Source organism: Calypte anna, chromosome 13, assembly GCF_003957555.1.
Source record: "Calypte anna isolate BGI_N300 chromosome 13, bCalAnn1_v1.p, whole genome shotgun sequence".
NCBI lineage: Eukaryota > Metazoa > Chordata > Aves > Apodiformes > Trochilidae > Calypte > Calypte anna.
In genome coordinates, this window is record NC_044259.1 from 6,083,658 (window position 1) to 6,107,458 (window position 23,801).

Genomic DNA, 23,801 nt, shown 5'->3' on the forward strand with positions numbered 1-23,801 from the left:
GCTTAAAAGAAAAGCAGATGACTCGCAGTTGCAGAGTATATTGGAGTATCTTTGAAGTTTGCTTTTTTTTAATTACAAATATTAGAAAAACTGTTCCCATTTGGTCACTCATAAGTCTTAAAAGTGAGATTTAAAGCCGTCTTGTTAGTGGTATTATAATCTTTGTTGAAGTGATTATAGGAAGGAAGAAAACTGAGACGACAGAAGGGGAAAGAACAAGCAGATCACTTGTTCTCATCTGCAGGCAAAATCTAGGGTAAAAAGTAGATTTAAAATTCCAGGGTAAAAAGTAGACTTAAAAATACAGGTTTAATAACTTTAAGTGTTTCTTACTGTGGAAGAACCTCCCTATTCTAATACATTCTAACCAAAATTTGTTACCTGTGTGTTCAGCAAAATTAATGAATAATACTAATAATACTAATACTAGTACTACTACTAATAATGAATATTAATAATTTTCTGAGTACCTCTGCATTGTCATAATGAAGCTGACTTCAGAGTTCTGCATGTAGATTTACTCCAGACCAGTGAAAAATAAACTTGGGTTTGATTGCTGTGAGGTATGAAAATCAATTAGGGGAAGTCTGATCTGCCCAGTTAAATAAAATGGGGTTTCCATTGGTTTTTTTGGATCAATCAAGTGGTTTTGCATAGAAAAGGTTAAAGAAGGAGTACACATGATTAGGTTTCTCAGATCCAAGCAGCGAGTCTTGTATTGTGGAGGAACATTTCTTACCCTCAGAGCAGGCTGGATTCTGTTTTGAAGGACTTCCATTCAACTGCTGCAGACTATGGAGTCATCATAAAAATTATCACCCTCAATAAACACAGAAATGTTTGTTTGGACAAGCACTGACAGGGCTCGAACCCTTCCATCACTGATGCCATGAAAATCTGCCCCACTCAGCTGCTTTCCTGCGAGTCATCACTGTAACATAGATTCTGGATTTTTCAGTGTGAACATTCTCCTGATCCTGTGCATTCACTCATGCTCCAAGAGAAGTACTCCCTTTGAAAGCACTTGTTTTTCTCTTCAAAGAAAAAGCCAAAAAAAAAATCAATCAGACATCCATCAAGATAAGGCAGCCCAGAAGGACAAGGAAAGTAAAAATAGCAGTATCTGCCATCACATACAGTGAAGAAAAAGAAAAATAGCTCTTAGAGAGCCCAAATTAAAAACTAGTTATCTTCCTTAGGGGGCTAAGATTTTGCATTTCTTTCTCTATAAAACTATGTAACAGCAGAACCAGCACAGCATGACACAGGTTTCTCTTCCACTTGTCTTCCAGATAATGAATTACTGAAATGAAAGCAGAACTGGGGCAGTTTTCTATAGCCCAACACAATCTTCATCAACAGGGCCTCAATTACAAGGAAAACCAAGTGCACTGACACATTCTGGAGTGGAGATGCCTAACCCTGAAATATGCAATGCAGAATCTAAGATTCCTAAACCTTGGCCAAAACCAGCTTTCTTAGAGAAATGTATCAGAAGAGATTAGGTCCCCAAATCCTTCAACACTTAAATATCAAGGAAAGGTTTTTTCCCTAAAATAATCAAGCATTGCTAATGTGAAATTCCAAACAAAAAAATTTCCACTGCTCAAACCCTTCAGCTCTGACTTTTAACAGCAACTTGTGTATTGGGAAAAAAAAGAAATATTTTTTGTTTTGTTTTTCTTTCCCTATAAAAAATGAAGGAAAACAGGTCTGGTTGGGTTTTGCTTTGTTTCTTTCTTTTCTTTTTTTGGGGGGACAAAGGTAGGGAAGGAACTGGTGTTACTAGTAAGCCTTCTCTCCCATTTTTCTTCATGGACTCTCTGCGAATTGGGAGGGATTTAGGAGCTTTCACAAACACATTCTCAGCATCTTCCATGATGACTAAGTTAACTGAGCATCATGAAACCAGTAAGAGTAATCCGATAATAATTTCCTTCTATTGCTCAAACCTCAACCACTTGTTATTACAACCCTTGGCAAACACATTTCTTGGTAATTTTACCAAAACAAAAGAAGTTTGTGTGTCAAAGTCAAAATCTCTGCCTCTTTAACAAATACTACAGATGGCAAAAAAACCACAAAACTTTGTTGTGTTGAAGTCACCTTTCACTTGAGGTTCCACACTGTGTTACCAACAGGAAAGCAAAAATAAGTGGACCAATCCTAGTACTACCATATGTAAAGAAATGTTTCTTACCACATTCATCTGCATTCCTAAATGAAGGAGTAGCTAATTTTAAGAACAATTTTAGTGGTGATGTCTTAGAAAAGCTGATACTAAAAATCAGTATCAAGACTTCAGTTTTAGATGACTAAAGAACCAGATTACGAGACAGTCCACAATTATTTATGAAATGCCATTTATATAGATACCTGTGTGTCAACTAAAGCATCTAGTCAGATCATACAGAGCAGCTTTAAGGCTCTAACCAACTCTAACTAAATTTCTTGAAAATATCCAGGTGTTTTATGGTTTTTGTTCCTTTTCACTAGAGCTACCAACTATGAAAACATGGACCACATACTTTAAAATTCTGAACCTCTGCAGAAATACAATTAAATAATAGTGTTTTCTAAAAAAAAAAACAAAAAAAATTATGCATATTAGCATTTAAGTAAATATTTGCTTTGAATAGTATCTACCTACTTTACTGATAAAACAATTACACACTTGTCCTTTATGCACCTGTTAAGAACAGGCCAAGACAATTCTGTCACCAGAATGATGCTGTTTCTGTTACAGTCTGGTAGTGATGGTAACAACTGAGTGAGAACACAGCTTGCCTTCCAAATCAAGAGATCCACAGCACATGGCTGGCACATTTCTTATTCAGATTGCATATTTGACATCAAAACCATTAGTAAGCAAACACCAACTGACCTAGGTATTAATTTTATTATTTTTAAAATATTTTAAAGTTTGCCTGTTATGTAAATGATGTCATCCAAACATATTGTATAGAGGACACCCTTGGCAGGAGATTCAGTGCAGTTTTACTACATATGGAAGCTAAGACTGTAGTGTTAGGTCATACTTCCATTACACCAAGTGTGATTCCTGCACAGCTAAAACAGGACACACCAGGCAGAAATATGCTTATAATGAAGGATTCTACCAAGATTTTTTTTTTCCAAAATCAGAACTGTTAATGAAAAAAAAAATACGGAAAATAGAGCCATGGCTTAGCCATCTAATCTGTCCCATACCCAAACAGAGGATGAATTTAAGCCACTCCTGGCAGAGATCAGCTTAATGTGTTGTTTGTAAAAAACCTGTCATTTCTAAAGTCATGCAACTCTCCAAACAACACCCATGGGTTTGCTATAACAATTAGAATAAATATTCTAGTGCTTAAACTTTACTCCTTGTCTTATAATTTTAAATACTATTTCTTGTCCTGGGTGCTACTAAACAGTAGCCTTTTTCCCCTTAGCCTCTGCAGGTATTTGCAGACCTTGAGTATCCTCAGTATCAATAGCCATTTCTTCCTTCTCTGGACTGAGTAATAAAATAATTGGCATAGAAACTGCATTACAGTTGTTTAAAATAACTGGTCAAACATACAGTCTAAATAAATCCCACAGACCCATTTGCCTTCACACACTGAACAAGCAAAGCCCACTACCAACAGGGGATCCTGGTTTGTTCCCTACACCAGCATCATCCCCTTGGACCATGGGCAGGCAGGTAGAGAAGAACAAAGATTCTTCTACACTTCCGTCTCTTCTCCTGTTCTCCAGGACATCTCCACTGCCACAAGAACAGGAAATGGGTTTTCAGGCCATACAGAAACCATCTGGAAAGGTTATGTAGGCACAGAAGATCATCTCCTACTCCCATTTGTTGCTCTACTGGATGTACAAGGTGGCTCAGATCTTAGGTATTAAAGGCTTTATTCATGACATTCATGTTCCATGCCGCTGCTCGTCCTACTTCACTCCAAGAATATGAATTGCTTTTCTTGGGGAAAAAAAGATGGAGCCATGGATCTGAGTTCCCTTCAACAACTGGTACCTGGCACTGCCTGTGCTGCCCCAAGGAAAGTTCTCTCCAAATGCCCAGCCTGGCAATAATGAACTACAGGGAAAAAGCAGGATAGCAAGTCAGTAACCAAATCTCTGTCCCTGCAATCATGCCTGGGAACTGCTGTTTTGTCTTTTGTTAACATAAGGGCTTTCATGTTACAGTTTAATTGAAGAAAAAAAAATAATAAAGAATTAATCTAAATTACAGTCTGGATTGCTATGCACACACAAGTACTACTGAAGACAGACTGAAATGACTACATCACAGGAAACTGTAAGCTGCTGGTAGGATCTAACAATTAAAGAGAGAATCAAAGGTTCTTCTGATTCATGGAAGTCACTGCCTTTCAGTAAGAATTTTGTAAAACCCCACCTACAGTAAACAGTTCTGATCACCACTGTCAGAGATGCCAGAGAGAAAGTGTAAAGTAGATTCTAGATGAAGTTCTAACAGTTGACTGTTGGACAGTGACACAGATTTCACCAAAAGTCTCCAACAAGCTCTGTGCAATAGCAGAGGCACTAAAGTCTTCTCCTGTGCTTGAACAGAAATTTATTACTCTCAACCAACCAACTCTTAGTTCTCCTTCCAGTATCACATCCAGCTTCATACACCAAGTTCCTCTCTTCTCCTTCAAGTTCCCTATGACCTTTCTATTCACACCCTTAAAAAAGTAAACTGAAAACAAGAACGGGAAGATAAAGCACCTCAGCCTTTAACCACTATAAACTCTGTACTGTAAGAACGCTTTCAAGTGTATTTTTAAATAATATACATTTCTACCAGATGTCTTATGACACAAAATACCACTGTCTTAAGCCCTTTCAATAATAAACTCACTCTTAATTCCAGTTCACAGTCTGTATCTACCAATTAAGAGCAGTTATACAATTGAAAGAGATTTACTGAAATAGCCTGATTGTCAGCCTCCTTTTTTCTATAATTCTTCAGCCAAGAAGGGAGCTCTATTTTTTCACTGCCCTCTGCAAAACACATGGGAAATAATAATTCTGCTGAAGATTAGCTACTAAGATTTATTTTCCAAAATTCATGTTCCTATTCTACTTTGACAACCTCTGCCAAAGCTTATAGAAAACATTTACAGAAATAAGTTTCTGGACTTAAAAAAGTTAACTAGAAACAAACCAAACACTAACAATGCAAAAAGCAATCTCTAACCCCTTCCTCACTTTCACTGATCTGCCATTTCTTAAATCCAATCATATTTAGAAACTTCTTTAAAAAAATAAAAAAGTATTTCACAACATGCTGAAAAATTAAGGTTTGCACAGTTGACCTAAATTACCTCCGTTAAACACACCCCACTAAAGATAAAATAACCATATAATCAGAGATTATTCTCTCAGGTAAGTGTTGACATAAAATTAGAACTCTGATTAGAAAGAGTAACAAATATTTGTTCAATTTCCTGTAGAACTCCAGAGACATACAAGCATTTCACATTTGCTTCTAACATTACTGATGAAGTGATCACACCTTCAAACTCCTGCTAAAGGAAATCAGCTTCTAAGTTTTGCAGTAACTACTCTCTCTCAAAACATTTTAACTGAAACTAAAGCCCTTCAAAGGAAAAGTAGACTTGTACTAAACTCATCACCACCTGTCATGCTGTTACCCCCTGAAAGACCACACATATAAAACAACTACACTGAGGGATTTCATTCATTCAAAACCACATCATTTGCCATTTATTATATTGAGCTGATAGAAAATCAACAGTCATTATTTCTCCTGATGTTTGCCTTCTCAAGACACAGGCTGCTTCCAACAGTTGCACAGCTTAATTACACAGATGCACTACCCTGCTCCTGTCATCAGTTATTTGATAAAGTCACTTAAACTCCAAAATGGCCAATGAATACCAAACTGTAAGAGCAGCAGTCCCCACACTCTGCCCTTGCAGACATTGCTGGGAGCAGCCAGGCTCCAAGTGTGGCATTTTTTTTGCAGTTCATAGCAGAAGCAGCACAAAGCTTTGCCTAAGTCTGCAAAGCTGATCTCCATGCAGCATCCAGACTGCCCCAGCCAAGGTTCCTCACTGCAACCACCTGACATTAAATCCAACATCTTCTCCCTTGTAAACTGCTATATAGTGTCAGCTACTTCAAAGTGAAAGGAAAATCATGGTGGAGTAGGAATGGAGTACTTTCAGCTTCAACACAGGGTTATAAAAGAGTCTATTTCTTTAGAGACCTGATGTCTGAAGTGATACTCCACATTCACTTTAAAACACTGAGTTCTTGAAAGACTGATCATCTACAAATGACTCTTTAAAACACCTTTCATAAACAGTTATTTTGAACATAAAACAATCTAAAGAAACCCCTCTCATACTTACTGCTTTCTCATCTTCCCAGAGAACACCTGAGCAAACTTTGACTATGTATGTTCTAGGTTTTTCTAACTTTTTTATTGATTGAAAGAAGAGTACAAAGCTTCCATGTCTTTTAAAGAAAAATTAACAATGTAACTACTGATTTCACCACTACTTGGCTCAAAACAACTACCTCATAACCAGTTCACTTGAGCTTCTAAACCTCAAGGAACTAGTGTAGACATCTAAATCACATTGTCTGGGTTCTTGGCTTAAAAAAACAGTCTGTTTTAATAACAAAGTACGGCTTATCTACTTAAATAGAGTAATTGTTTCTGTTTGCAGGAAAGAATACATAGAATTGAAACAGGATTATTGCTTTTCAATTTTTTTTTTCATTTTTATGAAACTTATTGTGTGTTTATCATGTTCAAAAAGCATTGACCAGTGTTTTTTTTGGTTTTGGTAACTGTTAGAATGCCAAGGTAAAGCTGGTATGTTTGGAAGCTTCACTAGCACCTAACAGAGATAACCATAAACTTGAGTAAAATTTGAACAGCTATGTATTTGACACTTTAGACTTGCAATAGTTCTGTGGACACAACAAAATAACTAAAAAAGGTAAAAAGAAATTAAATGCTTGGGAAAGACCAGACAGTATCATAAACACATGAAACTTAAGATTAACTTAAAAAGGTTTTAAGGGTTTGATGATTAAATCCTTACTCCTATTTTCATGCCTGTTTAAAATCTAATTTCAGTATAAACTTAAATTTTTTACATCTGTCATGATTGCCTAACCATAGGCAAAAAAAAGGATGAAAACTGCTTTGGGATGAACACTGAGAGAATCTTCACAAGGCATTGCAAGGCTGAAACAACAGGAGTGGGTTGGAGAAGAGACAGGAATTCACATGGTCAGATAAGGACCAAAACCAGAAGGAAAAAAAAAATTTGTAAAGTCATTTGCATGAAAATGCCCAACACTGAGCAAAGGATATGCAAGAAAAGTTAACAGTGGAGAATGGGTCTGATAGATGGAGAAAACTGAAAACATTTTCCCACTGTGTAACTGACATTATCCACAGTCTTTATTCAAATATATGGAACAAAATCTAATTAAGGGAGAAATTTGATCAACTTTACAGAAAGCCCTCTACAGAGCTAGTTTTGAAACAAAAGGGACAGATAATCACTTAATCTCAAAATTAAGACTGAAGTATACGAACAGTACTTTACATCAAGCAGTTATTTTTAAGAATGTGTGAAAAAGGACAATTTACTTTTTAAGAGGGTGTCCTCTAAATACGGCATACATATCAAGTACTCTAACATCCTGAATTTTTTTCAAAGCTTTTTGAGAAACACACACAAATAATTCAGATTTAGTCGATTTTATTTACAGTTTGTTTTTTACATTTCAGAGCATTACACAATTACATATTCTCATTTTCTGACCTGCAAACAGATACCTTAAACGGAAATATTAAAAAAAATGAAGTTAGATACATCCAAAATGCAACAATTACACATCTGACAATTCACAAAGTGTAATTTACTAGGACGTATCCTAAGAATTTAGGAACAACCAGTCAGGAGAAAATCTGACCAATTTCAGCAATCAATTATTTACACATTCAAAACAAAGCCTCTCTTAATTAAACCTCCAGGCAAATGGCCTGAAAGATTTCTTCAGGAAGAAAGACCAGAAGTTATGATTCACACCTATGCAGCATTAACAGCCCTTGATCCCAAACACTGAGCAACTGCTCAGCTTTGTCTTAGAGCTACAGGCAACCCTCTCAGCTTCTCAAACCCTGAAGTGTTATATTTGTGCCCCCATGTGCATAGAAATGCTGAGTGTTTAAGTGGTCACTACGATAAAACCCCATTTAATCTGGCCTTTTAAGTTACATGAATTCTTCTTCCTTAAAAATTTCACAAGTTTTCCAATGCCATTTAAACTGGTCCAGGTGGGTTGTGAGAAGCCAGCCCAAGATGTTTAAGCATGCTTTGAACCAATTTGCACTGGACAGACTAAAAACATTAGAGACTGTTTAAAATAATCTTCAAAGACCATTTAGACAAGGCTTACATTTCTAGACTTACTTCCCTGATGGGCCACCTAAAAAAAAAAAAAAAAAAAAGGTCACAGCTACTACTTTAATTCCTTGTGTTAACCCTTTGCCACACAGCAACTAGTTACATACTGGGTAGAAACTACTAAAAAATTCCCTGCAAATAAGCTGCCTTTCAGCTGAGGCTATGGCTCCTATGCATTGGGTGTTTGAGGAATTCTTTTTCTTTAAAAAAAATTTTTTTTCACTTGAAAAATACTGAAGTTCTCACTTTAGGCTAATTTTGATTATGTGTTCAAATTCAACTTTCAAGATACCCCTACAAATGGAACAACTTGAGTATAAAAAAGAGCAGTCAACCGAGTGCAACTTCTGACTTGGCAAGTCCTTCGTGGTAGTTCTCTCCCTAGGCTAGAAAATTTGGGGAGCCTTTCCAGCTTTCTTGCCTACCTTACTCTCCACGTTCACGTTTCAAACTGCGTCAGCAGGGCCCGAACTTCGGGGGTCAGCTGCTTAGCAGCCTTTGCTGCCTCTGTGACGGCCTTGCGATAAAGCCCCTTTCTCTTCTTATTAAAGCGCAACTGGAAGCTTTCTAAAAAGGGGGAGAGCTGTGCAAGAGCAAGAAAAGAAGTTGTCGTGGAGCCAAACCAAGAGATGCGAGCCTCCTGGCGAACTAAAAGGCCATTATCTTTCCGGCTCACAGTTATGGTAAGGATACGGGCTGGCCACCAAGGGAAGCCATAAATCTTGGCCCAAACAATGTCCCCTACACATATGGTCCTGCCATCTGGTGTGACACATTTAGAGACGTTTTTGGAAAACACTTCCGTTTTCAAGGAATTACTGAGCTTTTTCTCTTCCTTTGAAGAAGAGGAGGAGGAGGAGGAGGAGGAGGAGGAAGGTGCATGCATGCTGCCTGGAGGAAAATCAAAGCTTTCAGTAGAGCTACACTCAGAGTTGGTAGATTTCAAATCATCTGTGCTATCACTACTACAAACTGATGCACTGGAAGAGTCAGATTTCTTTTGATTAAGGGTCATGTAAACCGTTATATTGCTTTTGCTGCCTCTCTTGCCCAGTGTCTGGTGTTCATCCTGCTCAACAGTTACATGCACTTCACTTGTGTCCTGAACCTCACTGCTGGCCTCTTCAGGGCCTTTTGAGGGGCTCTGATTTTCTGAAGGGGCCTCACCTGCTGAGCGGGTGGAGGAGCAGCGAGACTGGGGCTTAGTTGCCATCTTGCCACTCCGTATTTTCTCAAGTCCTGTCTTGAGAGAAGAGTCATTTTCTTCATTCCGATACCTTTGTGGCTTTAAACGCAATCGGGGTGGGAGGGAACCTGAGCTGGTGTTCTGAAGACGCCGTGTGAAGTGGACCTTTGAATGTGCATTTTTGGAAGAGGAGGTTGCACTCTGCTTCTTTTGTGCCTTTTCTTTGGCCATTTTCAAGACTTCCCGAGCTTTTGCATGATCCATGTTTTTGCTCTGGAGAACTTTTTTTGTATTTAACTGCGCTTTTGAAGTATTTGCTTGTGCAGAAACTTTAACAACTCTGCTTCTGCTGTGAGCAATATTAGAAACCTTGACCACAGCATTCCTTTTCTGGCTTTCGTTTTGGCTTTTTCCATCCACTTTATGGTCAGTCTTAAGTTTTTTATTCACAGTAGTCACACTCTCGTTTCTTCGTTTTTTATTCTCCTCATATTTTGAAGAGTCACTTGCATTGCCACCTTTTTTAATTTCTTTTTTTTCTGCAACAACACTGTTTTTGCACTTATCACACAAGACCTGTCGGGGTCGTAGTTTGATAGCATTCATGATAGAAGTGGGTTCCTCCCTGTACATTTTACGTTTGGGCCGCTTAATTTTCCGGGGTGGAGGCTGAGGTATTGACTGGTTATATGTGTCCCTGATAAACAAAGGAGGAGGATATGGTGCTCCCTCATGGAAGAGAGGAGGTGGTTTAGAAGTCCATAGGCTTTTAGCTATGCTGGGTTCTGATGGCTGCGTGAGAGAAGAGTCATCAGGGACTGCAGCATTAGATTCACACTTCACCTGTGCCTCATCTTGGAATGGTTTACTTTGGAGCTGCATGGCTTCGGGTTTATCCTTGTACTCCCTTTTAGGAAATATGGTCACAGGGATTCCATGGGGTCCAAACCTTAAAGAGAAAAAAAAAAAAATTAAAGGTTTTGAGGGGATCTGATGCTGCGTTCACTAAAATTAATTTGAAAATCTGTCCACACTACATAACCACCATTGGAAAGCCACAGGATCTGGGAAAATTCAGGCTTCATATCTACCCTTTACCCTCTTGGAAAAAGCAGTGCTCCAAAACCAAGTCCATAGACTTGACATATACAGCTTCACTTATTATCATTTTCTCTTACATCAGCAAGATGCCCTGAAAGTGTGACAAAAAAAAATAATTCCCTAGACACAGCAGTACATGAATTAACTTGATACTTTTAGGAAGTGTCTGTGAACACAAAAGGGACTCACTCATCCCATCAACTAACCCCAAATCTACCCAACATTAATCTTTGTTTTCAGTCAACTTATGTGAAGAAGGCACCTTCAGTAACTTTTAACAAATTCTTCCATTTTTAGCATAGCACAAAGGGCCAAATATTGTTTGGATTTAATCAAGGCAAATATGAACCACATAAATGCTTGCATTGAACAGAGTGCCATCATTCTTCATCCACAAAAGATTAGCACTTGAGCTGATGCATTACAGCACAAAGCTCGCAGGCCTAGTAGTTTGAGTTTCTTCCAGCAAAACCACTCTTATTTCAACACAGCACAAACCATTTCTCCCTGTTCTGCAAGCAAGCAATATTTTAAACCTTTGCCTACTTTTCTCCAGACAGCTCTAGATCTCTGCTGCCCAGTGTGATACACATAGGATGTCTCACCTCCATCATCTGCTGAGAAAAGAGAATGAAAAATTCCAGTCTGCCTCAGGCATTAGCTCAACTTTCCTACAGTAACAGAAGTAACACCTTGCCTAACAGGCAAACAATACTTTCTGCAGAGCTTTGTGCTAAGGGAAACATTTTATCAGTTTGCAAGGCATTATGCTTGCCTTCTCTTGAGAAAAGATCCCATGATAAGCACATTCCTTTTACAACAATGTACCTTTCCATCCCCAGAACAGGGCAGAAGGGATCACAAAAGCTTGTTTTAATCTTCCTTCTGTTCCACTCCACAATCTACCAGCTGAGGTCCCAGCCCTACAGAGCTGCCACCAGGCTGTTTGCTGCTCCTGAGCTTTGCCCAACTCCAGCTCCCATTCAGGCACCAGCACTTGGCTTGTATTAAATGGTATTTTAATAGTTTGACCTTAATGCAGTAACAACATGATACTCCACATCATCCATTTTGAGTGGCTAAAAAAAGACCATCATGCTTATCCCACCTGACAAGAAAATGAAGTTATTACTCACAATTTGTCCTCAGGTTAATGCTGGTTCATATTCTACTAGAGCTGCTCAACTGCAACATCCCCTTAACTGATTGAACTGAGGTTTATTTACAATCTACAGCTGTGTCTCAACAAGATAAATGCTGAATACCAGTCTATGTTCCATTCACACTCCTACAACAAGCCCACAGTTTATACAAGTGCCTACATGTTGGCTTTATTTCTTCAAAACTGGTTTTGAAAAAAAAACACCATGATGTGCTAGAAGGCTCTTTACACTGTCACCAACAGAAGATATCAATTGTTTGCCCTTTTGCTTATCTGTTAAGTCTCTTTGCATTTAAAAATTGCAACTGAAGCAAACAACCCATCCAAGATTAAATTATCCATCCAGTTTGCACTTCATTACAAAGGGAGAATGGAAACAGCAGGCAGCCTAAGCAAAGGGAACGAAATTATTCTCTCACCATGGAAAAAAAAAAAAAAAAAAAAGGAAGTTGAACATGTGATAATTTGCAGTTTCATATGAACATGGGCACTGTTATCATCCTGCACCTGGGTACTGTTACATTCATACTTGCAAGCTCTTGGAGACAGAGGCAGGAGCCCAGCTGGGCAACTGGAGCAGTTCAGTCCTTATCCATGGGCTCAAGAATGCTCCTTACCACAAAATATCCTACACCATTTGACAAAAGTTAATTTTTGAGGTTTGGGTCCACTCCAACTGAACTTCAGTTGTCCCTACAGAAACAAGCAGTCTAACTAAATACAGTCTACTGCACTAGTGAAGGCTGCAGTGAGCTATAAAAAAATCAGCAGCCAATAAAGGCTTTTTTCCAGCCTACCATCTGGCTTATAAAGCACAAGGGACTCACGCATAACCAAGCTTTAAGTTCCCCAAGTCCCAGAAGTCCACCAAACGTAAATAAGTTTCTTTTCCATGAACACTTTTCCTCCCACTAAGGATTATGAGCAAGTTACTAAATCCTAAGTAGGGCTTTAAAAGAAACTATCAGCCGATAATTAAATTAGCATTATTTTTCCAGCATTACTTGCATCAGCTTTTTTAAAAGTAATATGATCCAGATGCCACCTTTCACCACCTGATAAAGATTACAGATTTGGGAAAAAAGTTGTGAACAAGAACTCCTAGACACAGCAAGATCTCTGCTGTGCACATTTCAATCTCAGACAAACACACCACAAACTAGAACTAGAGAGGAGCATGATATCAAACAGGTAAAACCCATGCAGAACAACATCACTTACAACTCTCTTCACTTTCTCAGGAACTGCATTTCCTTGCCCCTCACAAGACATTTCCATGTACATGCCTTTCTTCTAAAAGACATTTATGCTGACTCTGCATTAGGAAATTAAACATTATTAGCAGTGACCAGGGCAGAAGTGGATAAAGAGGAATGCAAGAAGGTTCTCCAGAAGGATTCCATTCAAGTAATTAATCTCTCTTTTCCTAGATTTTTGTTCTACTGTCTCGCAAGCAAGAGCAGCACAATTAGAATTTCAAATGCATAAAATGTGTCAATACATAAAGACATAACTAGTCAAGACAAAGTCCACCTGAAGTACCAGATCAATTTGTTAGGCCCAGAGACTTAATATTCCTTCCTACTGCTGACTGTGTGATGTCTTCTCTTTGGCCCCATCCACAGCAGGCTGTGCCTACATTCAGTTTTCAGAAGATCTTTGTTTCCTCCTTGGCAAATATGCAACTTGGAAGAATGACACACAAATCAAGAAGAGAGAGCAGTGGCAAAGAAACTTAGGAATGGAACAGTGAATGACACAGGAGAGACTGAAAACAACAAGATGAGAGCGAGGCAAAGCAAATAATTATGTATTTTTCTTATGAGAAAAAGCAGAAAGAAGTGATCTTAAACCTGTTCAAGACAAGGGATGACACAGCACCTAATTATTTCAACAGTGAACACAAGGATTCATTACATATACTAGAATTTCTAGCCCTGTTTTCATACATGCAGTTGGTGGACCTTGAATTGCTTCTCATACAATTGCAATAATACCAATTACATGTCTGAAATAGCTAGGAGTGCCATGAGTATGTAGATCAGACATAAAAGCTGCAAGAAGTACCATGTGGGTCACCTACTACAGAGATGAAGATGCACTAAAAGGTTACTGTATTTTTAAAAGGTTAAAAAAACAAAAAAAAACCCCAAGTTAACTAACTCAAGTTGAATCATGACATTTATTGATCACATGTCCATCAATGACTGGGCAGTAGAAGATCACCTCTTAAAAGAAGCCATTTCAGTTGTGCTACATTAGTGACACTACCTACATGTTTAGTTTGTCACATATTTAAGTATTACATGGAAATGTTCTGTCTTTATTCTAACAGCAAACTAGTTTTTTTTTAGTTTTTTGTCCCCAAGTATTACTGTCCTTACTATATTACTTTCCTCCAGAAAATTCTATTCTTGCAAAAAGAACCTCCAAATACTGTTTGCTTAAAAAAATAAATAATAATAATCATGCCCAAGTTCCAGCTGTTTACTGTACCACTCACTCTTCCATAACTTAGTTCTACCACTTAAAGGATTAGAAGGATTTGTTGATGAGGATTGAAAATTGAACTCTCAGGAGTACCAAAGAAATACGTATTTCAAACTAATTTAAGGTGGTTCTGGAAAGCAGTGTATTGCTGCTTCATACCTAATCAAAACTAGAGCCAGTTTTCCATGCTGTCACCTGCCTCTCCTGTAAAGATGTCCTGGCTCTTTTTACCTTTGAAAAGGCATCTCTAAAAGAGAAGGAAGTAAGTTGAGACCCATCATAAGAAACCTTTCTCTAAGAGGTTTCACAAGTAACCAGAGCAACCAGTAGGATCTAATCATATTTCTGCTCTACCTATCACTTCAATATATGTATGCATTAAAGTCAAATAGCTACAGGAGTATCAGAAACTGTATTTACATACGAGACTAATGGGGTACAGACAAAATCAATTCTGGCAGTTCAGTAATCTTACATTGAGAGAAGCTTTCAATTGACTGGGGCATGCAGAGACAGAAATATGACAAAAACAGTCAGGTTTTTATTTCCATGGTTTCTCAGTTGCAAGTTACTGAAAAGGCAACCATGGAATTTTTTTGTAATTATGTAAAAGCTAGTTTGGTTATCAAACTTAGAAGCCTGCCACTTAAAAGTCATACAGATTTGCACTGCAGATATGTAAATTTAAGTAAATCAAGCAAAGTAAGAACACTTTTTTTTCAAATTCTATAGCAGAATTATTGCAATGAATACATATTACTGTTCAATTTAAATGCAAACCAGCACAGTTAAGAGTATTTAAAACAAACAAACAAACATGAGATAAGGGAAAAATCCCATTTAAATCCATGACTGTATGTACATAAACATGTAAAAAATGTGTCCTGGAGCAAAGTGGTTTATATTACCATGTAAAGCCCTAAGCTCTCATTGCTACCTTCCACTGTCTAACTTTTACTTCTCTATTAAAAGAAACAAAAATGAAAAAGCCAAGAGACAAAGAAGAGAACCCACTGTACCTGTCCAGACATATTTCCCATTTGTCTGCAAACACACTGAAACAAAGCACAGGAACTTCCAGTGTAGTGGTGTTAATTTAAGCATGTTGTTAGACTATGATCAAAACTCATTTTCACCACTAAGTCAGACTACAGGAATCACCAATTACCTTTTTATGCACTGCTCTGGTACTCAGTATCATCCTTGGTATTTTGCAAAAGCCAAGATAAGCAACAACTGAACTATTTTTTATTACATGGATACAAGTTCAAAGACTCTGAATGCTGGGAGTATAATAATATACAGAAATAATGTTCACCTAGGTATATATAATTCATGCATGTACCTGAACTGCAGGTTTATATTAAAACATATCAATTAGATCACAGCTATTTGAACACAAAGTACTTCAGAACTTCCCCAAACTACATGTATTCAAAACAGATTATGGAATAGCCTATACAGTCATATGATTTAATTGATAAAAAGTAAATATACAACATAAAGTAAAGCACAGTATGGAATACATTGTTTAACAGCCAGCACCTTACTGGGAAAAGCATTCACAGAAGCCAAACTATCAACTTAATTACTTACTCACCTCCTCAGCAATGCAACACTAGGCTAAACAGATTAGAAAATTCCTATTTCATTTAGAGCTCTAAAAACATGGCACAGGACTGCAGTGGAAGTGATTCTTTGGAAATAACAAAAGAAGAAGAATAGCTGTTGCCTCACAAACTCAACACCAAGAAAAAAATTGGTTAAAAGATATTACAGTTTAAATTAAGCTACAAGCAAACTAGTAGGAAGTTTACATGCTCAAAGTCTTTTACTAATCAATGTTAAACCTAGTGGTTGAAATCCACTAGGATTGCCTGAAATCCAAGCTCTTGCTTCTGATACACTCTCAAAGTAAGAGGAAAGACAAAAGCACAGTAGATGTAGAACTGAGTTTGAAAGATTATCCCAAGAAAGCTGGCTGGAGGTATCCAAGGCTGTAGCTGATCTTTGTCATTCCTAACCACTGTCACCTGGGTCCTCTACTGCAATCACTGCACAGGTGGAACCAACTCATGGATTCTAAACAATATACAAATTTATCAAAGGCTGTACTAGCTTACAGGACATCTCTCCATGAGGTTAGAAACCCTTTGGAAGATGGCAACTCCCAGGAAAATTAATCACAGAAGCCCACATAGTCAGGATGCTGACATAGACTTTGAAGAATAATCTACTGTAGAGACTGAAGAATCTCTTAAGGTGATAAGCAGAAGGATGCTTCACCTCGCTAGAAAGGATTTACAAGTGAATCCACAGAATTTTCTTCAGTTTTCTGTAAAGTTCTACAGTGCTATCAAGGGTATAAAAGGAAACTTTAAAAGATAAAATGCTCCAACTGTAAGATTTCTGCTACCACAATTTTACTCGCATGCTTATAAAGGTCTGTTTAAATTGAAATTATCTTTTAATTTTTAAGTATGTTTTGCATTACTAGTTTCAAGTGTCAGCTGCATTTTAAGTAGATGCTTTGCTGATACATTTAGCAGTGTTACACAATTGCAAAACTTTATGATTAGCATAAAATACATCAAATATACCCTACAATATCATCTACATGCCAGTCAGACTTAAGACATATGGAAGAGAATACTATTTATTAATGGGTGAATTTTAAGTCTATTTAGGGTCAAGATAGACAAAATTTAGTCCCATAACAGTGTAAAAGAAAAAAGAATTTAAGCAGGATGGAAATTTTACCTCCACTCTCTCTCTCTCTCTCAACACTTCAAGCCAAGTCCACTCTTAGAAAGCAACAGCAACCCATGCTGTTGCAAGAAAGCATTCCATAAGAATAAAAAGACAGCTTAACTGTCATCTATTTCATCACAATCCAACAAAGAACAGCAGTGGACTACAGCTATTTTAGGAAAGTTTAAGGCACAATGCACAGAGAAATTTACCAGCAAGATAAGGGTTTAATGGTTTGATAAAGGTAAAAGTCACACTCTTTGTCCTGGCTCAAAATCAGAAGCAGATTGGCCTTTTCAGTAGAAGCAGCAGCTTTAACATGCTTTATACCTATACTAGTAAAATCCTAAAAGCTACTCCAGTTTTGTTACCCATTTTCACTTTCCAGGTGAAAACGTTAAGATCAGTAAGCCTTTCAAAAAGTATTTGATAACTAATCATAAATATCACTCCATAAAGTTTCAGATGTCTATAGAGACACAAGAGAAACTATTTTCATATAGAAACTGAAATATTACAAAAAACCATAGAAAAATTTAAGTTAAAAGCAGTACCACAAGGTCTTCTGATCCCACCTTGTCCTCTGAATCTAAATTGTACATTATACCACTCAATATAACATCTGCCAGTTCCAAGCAAGGTATACATCATTTACCCTCCTAACCACACCAATCACTCTTATGCTCCCAATACTCTAGGGATAAAAGCAAATATCAAAATAGTGTTATGGCTGTTTCTTAAAGCCTATAATTCTACCAAGTTCCTTTACACATACCAGAAATGACAAAAAAGAACAAGTGATGCTTTCCAGGAACACCTTGCAAACGGAGTCTTTTTTTAAAAAAAAAAAAACAAAAATGAAAACCACCACCCACAACACAGCCTTACACAACCCTGAGTAACAGGTATTTCTCTGCTGTTGAGAAGGTATACCACAGAACACCAGTACTCCTACAGAACTTAAAATTTATACAGGCAAGGACAAGAAAATACTGTCCCTATTTATTACATGGAGTTATTATTAAAAGAGAACCTAAGAACAGGAGAGAAACATGCCACATTATTTAAATAAAAATTCTGCTGTTTCCTTCTTGCATCTGCAGATTTTATCAGCCTGCAGGTACATTTTTTTCCCTACAAACTTCCTTGGACACGTCAAATTCTTTCTTTCTTTCTTACAAGGCATTAGATTCACCCTGGGGAGCTTATAACAAAAAAAAAACAAAAACAAAAAAAAAACAAACAAAAAATGTGAGTGTACATAGGCAGCAAATTTGAAGAAGTGCTAAATGTAAATTATTTAAAAATCTAACAGATGTTTTGCAGATTAAGACAAAACAGAGTAGTGAATGCATGCAACTGTTTGTTATTTAAACTTATGCCTTTGCAATAAAAAAGTTCAATTAATAACTTGGGGAAAGTGTAGGTTTCAAAAGTCACCAAAAATAATGCTATAACTAAAAGCTGCTATGAGAACTGTAAGAATTTAAAGCTGTCTATAAAAGTTTCTTTTCATTACATAGCTCATGCACAATTTGGTGCAAGTCTTTCCTGATCTTCCACCAGCAAACCTCAATTAAGATTAATTTCAAACAGCTGTCTACTAGCAATACAATGGGCACCTTCTGTCTATCAGTGGCTTTCAGGTGACAAAATGACTTTTTGCTCTTCCTTCCACTCTCATTATGATCACACAAAAGTAAGAAGGGAAACAACTTAGAAAAAGACAAGAGGAAGACATTTCTGTCCATCAATTCTGTGAGGTTAGAAGCAAATTTTTAGTCAAATGATAAAGTAGAAAATACAAGCCCTGACTGTTGGCAAAACAACAGAAAATAAACTTAGTCCCCCTCCCTTTAATCTTTGGGAAGAAAAGGAGAAAACATTGCAGAAATAATTCACCCTCTCTCCAAAAGAGCAAAGTAAACGCAGAACTTTTTAATCCTACATTTTGACTTTTACACTTCCTCCAGGTGCAGAGCAAGATTTACACTAATTCTGAGCCAGCAGGTGGCATTAACATCTTACACACTCCAAGCAAACAGGCATTTGTTGGACACATGCAAGTTTACAAGCCCTCTTTAAACCCTAACAAGTAGTTTTCAATAACAGTCCCTATAGCAAGGGAAATTAACTACAATGGTACCTCAAGCATTCACTATCAATTCTAACAAAATAAAGACAGGATTGCCTCCTCTCGCCTGCCTGATGGTCTGCTGCATTTCTTGTCTCTCTATCACCACAATGCCATCAGGTATACACCAAGGAATTCACATTAGAACCTTATCCTGGAATGCAAGAAGGCACTTTAAAAGGTAATGGCAACAGGAGTGAAAAAGTTTAACACTCAGATCACACTTTGAATTTGTGCAATAAGCCACAAGAGTAACAAAAATGGGGATGTGTCCCTCTCTAAATTATTACTTATTGCATAAGAAATTGATTTGAGACTCTGTAGATGTGGGTTCCTATTTACTGCTGATTTTCAAAACTTTCTGTGGAGCTAGAGACAGGTAGACAAGGCTGCCATTAGTACAGGCAGAGAAAATACTTCCTTACCTCAAATACGTGCAGGAATAAAGTCCACTGAACATTGAGGTGCTTGTGTTATCAACTCCTAAATGGACATCCTATTAACAAGGAGTAGGAGTGGAAGAGGAAACCAGACCTTTAATACAAACACCCACTAATACAAACACTGTGGACTTCATATCAAAGTCCACAAGAATAAAATGCAAAGTCAATGCATCATTTTTATGATGGAAATGGGATTAGGAAAAAGTAGAAAAAACAAAAACCACACACACAAAAAACCTTTTAAGACCAAAAATATATGGGAACTTTTTTGCTTTTCTTTCACCTTGAAGCTAAAGTAACTCTGAATGTGACTTGAGAAGGCTAAAAAGAGTCCAGTGGACAGTTTTTAAAAACAGTCTTCTTGGTACTGTAAAGTAACACCTTCATTGCCCTGGAGAGGAAAGTAGAAATTAAGATTCAAAAAGAGCTGAAGAATTACTTTCTTCAGAGTATACCAGGAAAACAGTAATAGCACATGCAGTGAACACATCACTTTTTGAAGCTACTGAATCTAAATTCTAACACCCAAAAAAATTGTTATTTAATACTAACTGGCAGCCTTAAGGTATTGATCTCCTTTGCACTAGGAAAGTTTAGAAGATTATTTCCACACCTGAATGAGCTTTCAGTAACCACCTATCTTGCATACTAGAAAACCCAGTGTTTTCATGCTGGAATTTAGGCAATTTTGATTTAACCCTACCCTTTCTTCTTTTCTTTTTTTTTAGTCCAGTGGAAAAACTTGTTAGAAGAATTACAGGGCCTGACACAGATACAGAAGGAAGGCTCAGGAAAAAAGTTCATGTTCTAAGAAGTCCATGTGTGGCTACAAAAAAGTAAGCATATTTTTAAAAAAAGCTGATACCTAAATAGTACTATCATTCAGTCACTTACCACTAAAGTCATATAATCTAGAATAGAATTTAAATCCTGGACATTAATGCAACACCAGTTTTCTGATAATGCTTTGATTTCTTACAGGTACCAAGTTTGAGTTTAATTACCACTGCATTTCCTGCTCTGAGACATTTGAACAGAGACTCCTATAGATCTACAAATATTTACTTGTCACCAGCCAAATATTATAGACCTTCTGTCTAGAAACTCAGTTTCTTCTTGTCCATGCATTCTGAAGAGCTTGGTTTTTTGAATTTAAATTTCATTTTTCTGGATTCCCATGTAACAAGCACCTCTGAAGAAACTCCCAAGATCATATGAATGGAAAGGAATTAAGTGGTTCCACTGCAGAAGAGAATCTGGGAGTACTAGAACAAACCTTCCTGTATCACTTCTCCATAGTGCTTACTCTGAAGATTTGCTCCAGGGCCTGTGCTTAAAACCAGGGGAAATTGAGAAGTTTGCTTCCACTGAAGCCATAATGCAAAAGAAGCAGTCTCCCTGCTAGAGATAGCCTTTACTGCAAAGGACTGCAGTAGATCTCCTGAAGCATCCACAGTGCACAAGAAAACCTCAGTCAAATGAGGGGATATTTGTGGTAAATCTAAGTTTACCAGTAAGATTTCAGCAGTAAGGGAGAAACTGGGATTATCTTTCTTCACACATACAGACCCAAAGAACAGAAGAATGGGTTTTGCCACCCTGCTAACTGGGGCAGCAATGTAATTTTGTTGGTATAAACTTCAGACCAACAAAAGAGCCCCTGTTAACCAGCATTACAGCACCAGTTCTAACAATTTCTGGGCAGAGACATTCAATATATCACGCTTGAGGAGAGTGCAGCTTTCAGCTCACATTTTAGTGTCCAGCTTCAAAATACAAATTGATACCTTAGCATTTCAAACCGATAAATTTAAAACTCACTTCCATAACATTATGCAGAAGTTGGGTTTCAGAAAAGGACTTCCCAGACAGACAGACAGAAATTCTTGTCCCTCATACTTTTTCTTTTAGAAAGCACTGACAATATTGACATTACATTGTAATATCAATCTTATAATACATAAGGGAGTGATAAGATATATGACCAACTATACCAGCAGTTTAAATTTGGGGACATTACTTACATACCAATTATTATAAATAATAACCCTACTCAAAGTTCACTTCTCTCTCATGTACTTGTGTAGTGCTCATATCCCTAAGAGACAAACACTAAGAGGTATTTTCACCTGCAAACAGTAGTTACATTGTTTAAAAGATGCACAGTATCACTGATGACTTCTGGCCTCCCAAGAACCCCTCGATCTAGGAAGGCAATGTAAAAAGCAAACCCCAAACTTCACAACCTGATAAGGCCTTAAGCTGTTTTGTAATACAAAACAGCCCCCTTCCTCGGAAAAAAAAAAAAAAAGGGTTGAAGAACTACTAAACTTTACCCCATTCATTGCATCAGTACTGATAACTGTACTTCAGGACAGTAAGACCCTGGCTTGAAAATAATTATATTCAAAAATGTTACGTGCTGAAATATAAGGTTACATAGGCAATGCAAGCCAAGCCGACAGGAAGAACAGATCTCTGGCTCCTTACGTTTGTACAGACTGGAATAAACTCCCGAAGCTGCAGCTCTGCTCCTTTTCCCCCGGCAGACAGGGTTGCTGGGGGCCCGACGCAAATCCCAACCGAGTCAAAAGGATGTGCCCATGTGCTCAACCCTCTCCCGGCTTTTTTCTCCTCCCTCCTCAGCAGCACTTTTGTTAAGACAGCCCTGTCCACCGCTCACACCGGGCGGGGAGCGGGGCGTTCAGCCCCGGCGGGAGGGGGGACCCTGCCCGCTCCTTCACCCCCTGACAGAGGGGCAGAGGAGGAGGATGAGGAGGATGCCCGTGAGCTGCTGCCTCCGTTCGCCGGGGAGGACGCGGGGGCAGGAGCCGCTCGCCCTCAGGCGGGCGCCAGGCTCCGGTCCCCCGGGGGAAGGAGGGGAAGGGATGCAGGGATGCTGCTGCCGTCGTGCCCCTCGGCCCTTGCCCGGGTCGCTCCCCCTCCCGAGGGCCGCGGATCCCCCACACCCCAAAGGCAGGCGAGGAGCGGGCAGGCGGCTCTGGGCGGGCTCGCTGACCCCCGCCGCTGGGTGGGGGATCCCCCGTGAGATCTCACCTTTTGGAGAGGTCCATGAGGACCCCAGAGAAAAGCTTCTCTCCCAGCCGGAAGGAGACCACCAGGGCGTCCTCGATGATGTGATCCAGGGTGACCCGCACCTCGGAGCCAGGCAGCAGCGGAGCCTCCGCCTCCCCTCCGACCGGAGCCACGGGCACCGGGGACTTGGGCTCGACAGCGGCGGCATCAGCAGCATCCGGCTCCTCCTCCTCCGGCCGGGACGGCTCCTCCCCGGGCTCCGGCTCCGCGGAGCCCCCAGTAGCCGGCGGGCAGGGCTGCGGCTCCTCCTTGGGAAGTTCAGGGTGCCCAGCAGGCGGCGGGCAGGGCTGCGGCTCCTCCTCGGACTCCGGGCTGGGCGCTCCCCGGTACTCGGCCTGGGGCGAGTCCACCTCCGGGGTGGAGGGCGGCAGCTTCTCCGTCCTCTCGGCTTCCGGCTCTCGAGTCCCAGCCGGGCTCCGGGCGAGCTGCACAGGCGGCGGCTCCTCGGCCTCGCCGGGAGCAACCTGCCCCCCATCGGCCTCTTCCCCATCAGGCACGACCGACTCCACGGCCTCGGTGACGGCAGGGAGTGGGTCCGCTCCCGCCTCGCTGCCTGGGATCGGCTCCATCTCGGGCTCAGCCTCGCCGGCCCCCCCCATCGCCCGGCACCGCTGCAGTCGCTGCCGCCTCCGCAGCCATGGCCGCCATTTTCTCTGCTGCTTCACCGCCGCCTCCCTCCAGCAGCGGGATCGATAACCACGGCCTTCCCCGCCCGCCTGGGACGGAGAGCCCGCCCCCTAGGCTCGCACTCGGCAGCCTATTGGTGGACGCCGAGCAAGTTTCTACTTCTACTGGAGAGCGGAGACGTCCGTCAAGCCCAGTGGGAACTTCTCGTTGGCCAGCGGGGTCTTCATTCAATAAAGAGCCGGGAAGAGGAGGGAGCGGCGCGGGCCGGCGCTTCCCAGGCCGTTACCGATTGGAGGGGCGGGGCTTTTTTGGCTGCTCTGCCGTTTCATTGGTGGGAGGAGGA

At 39.5% G+C, this 23,801-nt stretch overlaps 1 protein-coding gene across 1 annotated transcript; it reads right to left on the minus strand.

Moving 5' to 3' along the window:
* Window positions 1-7,746: 7,746 nt before the first annotated feature.
* PWWP2A (PWWP domain containing 2A) lies at window positions 7,747-23,479 on the minus strand. The gene is given in 3 exon segments (XM_030459477.1): window positions 7,747-10,603; window positions 22,793-23,427; window positions 23,429-23,479. Coding segments are annotated over 3 exon segments (2,382 nt in total). The 3' UTR covers window positions 7,747-8,907.
* Window positions 23,480-23,801: the final 322 nt, after the last annotated feature.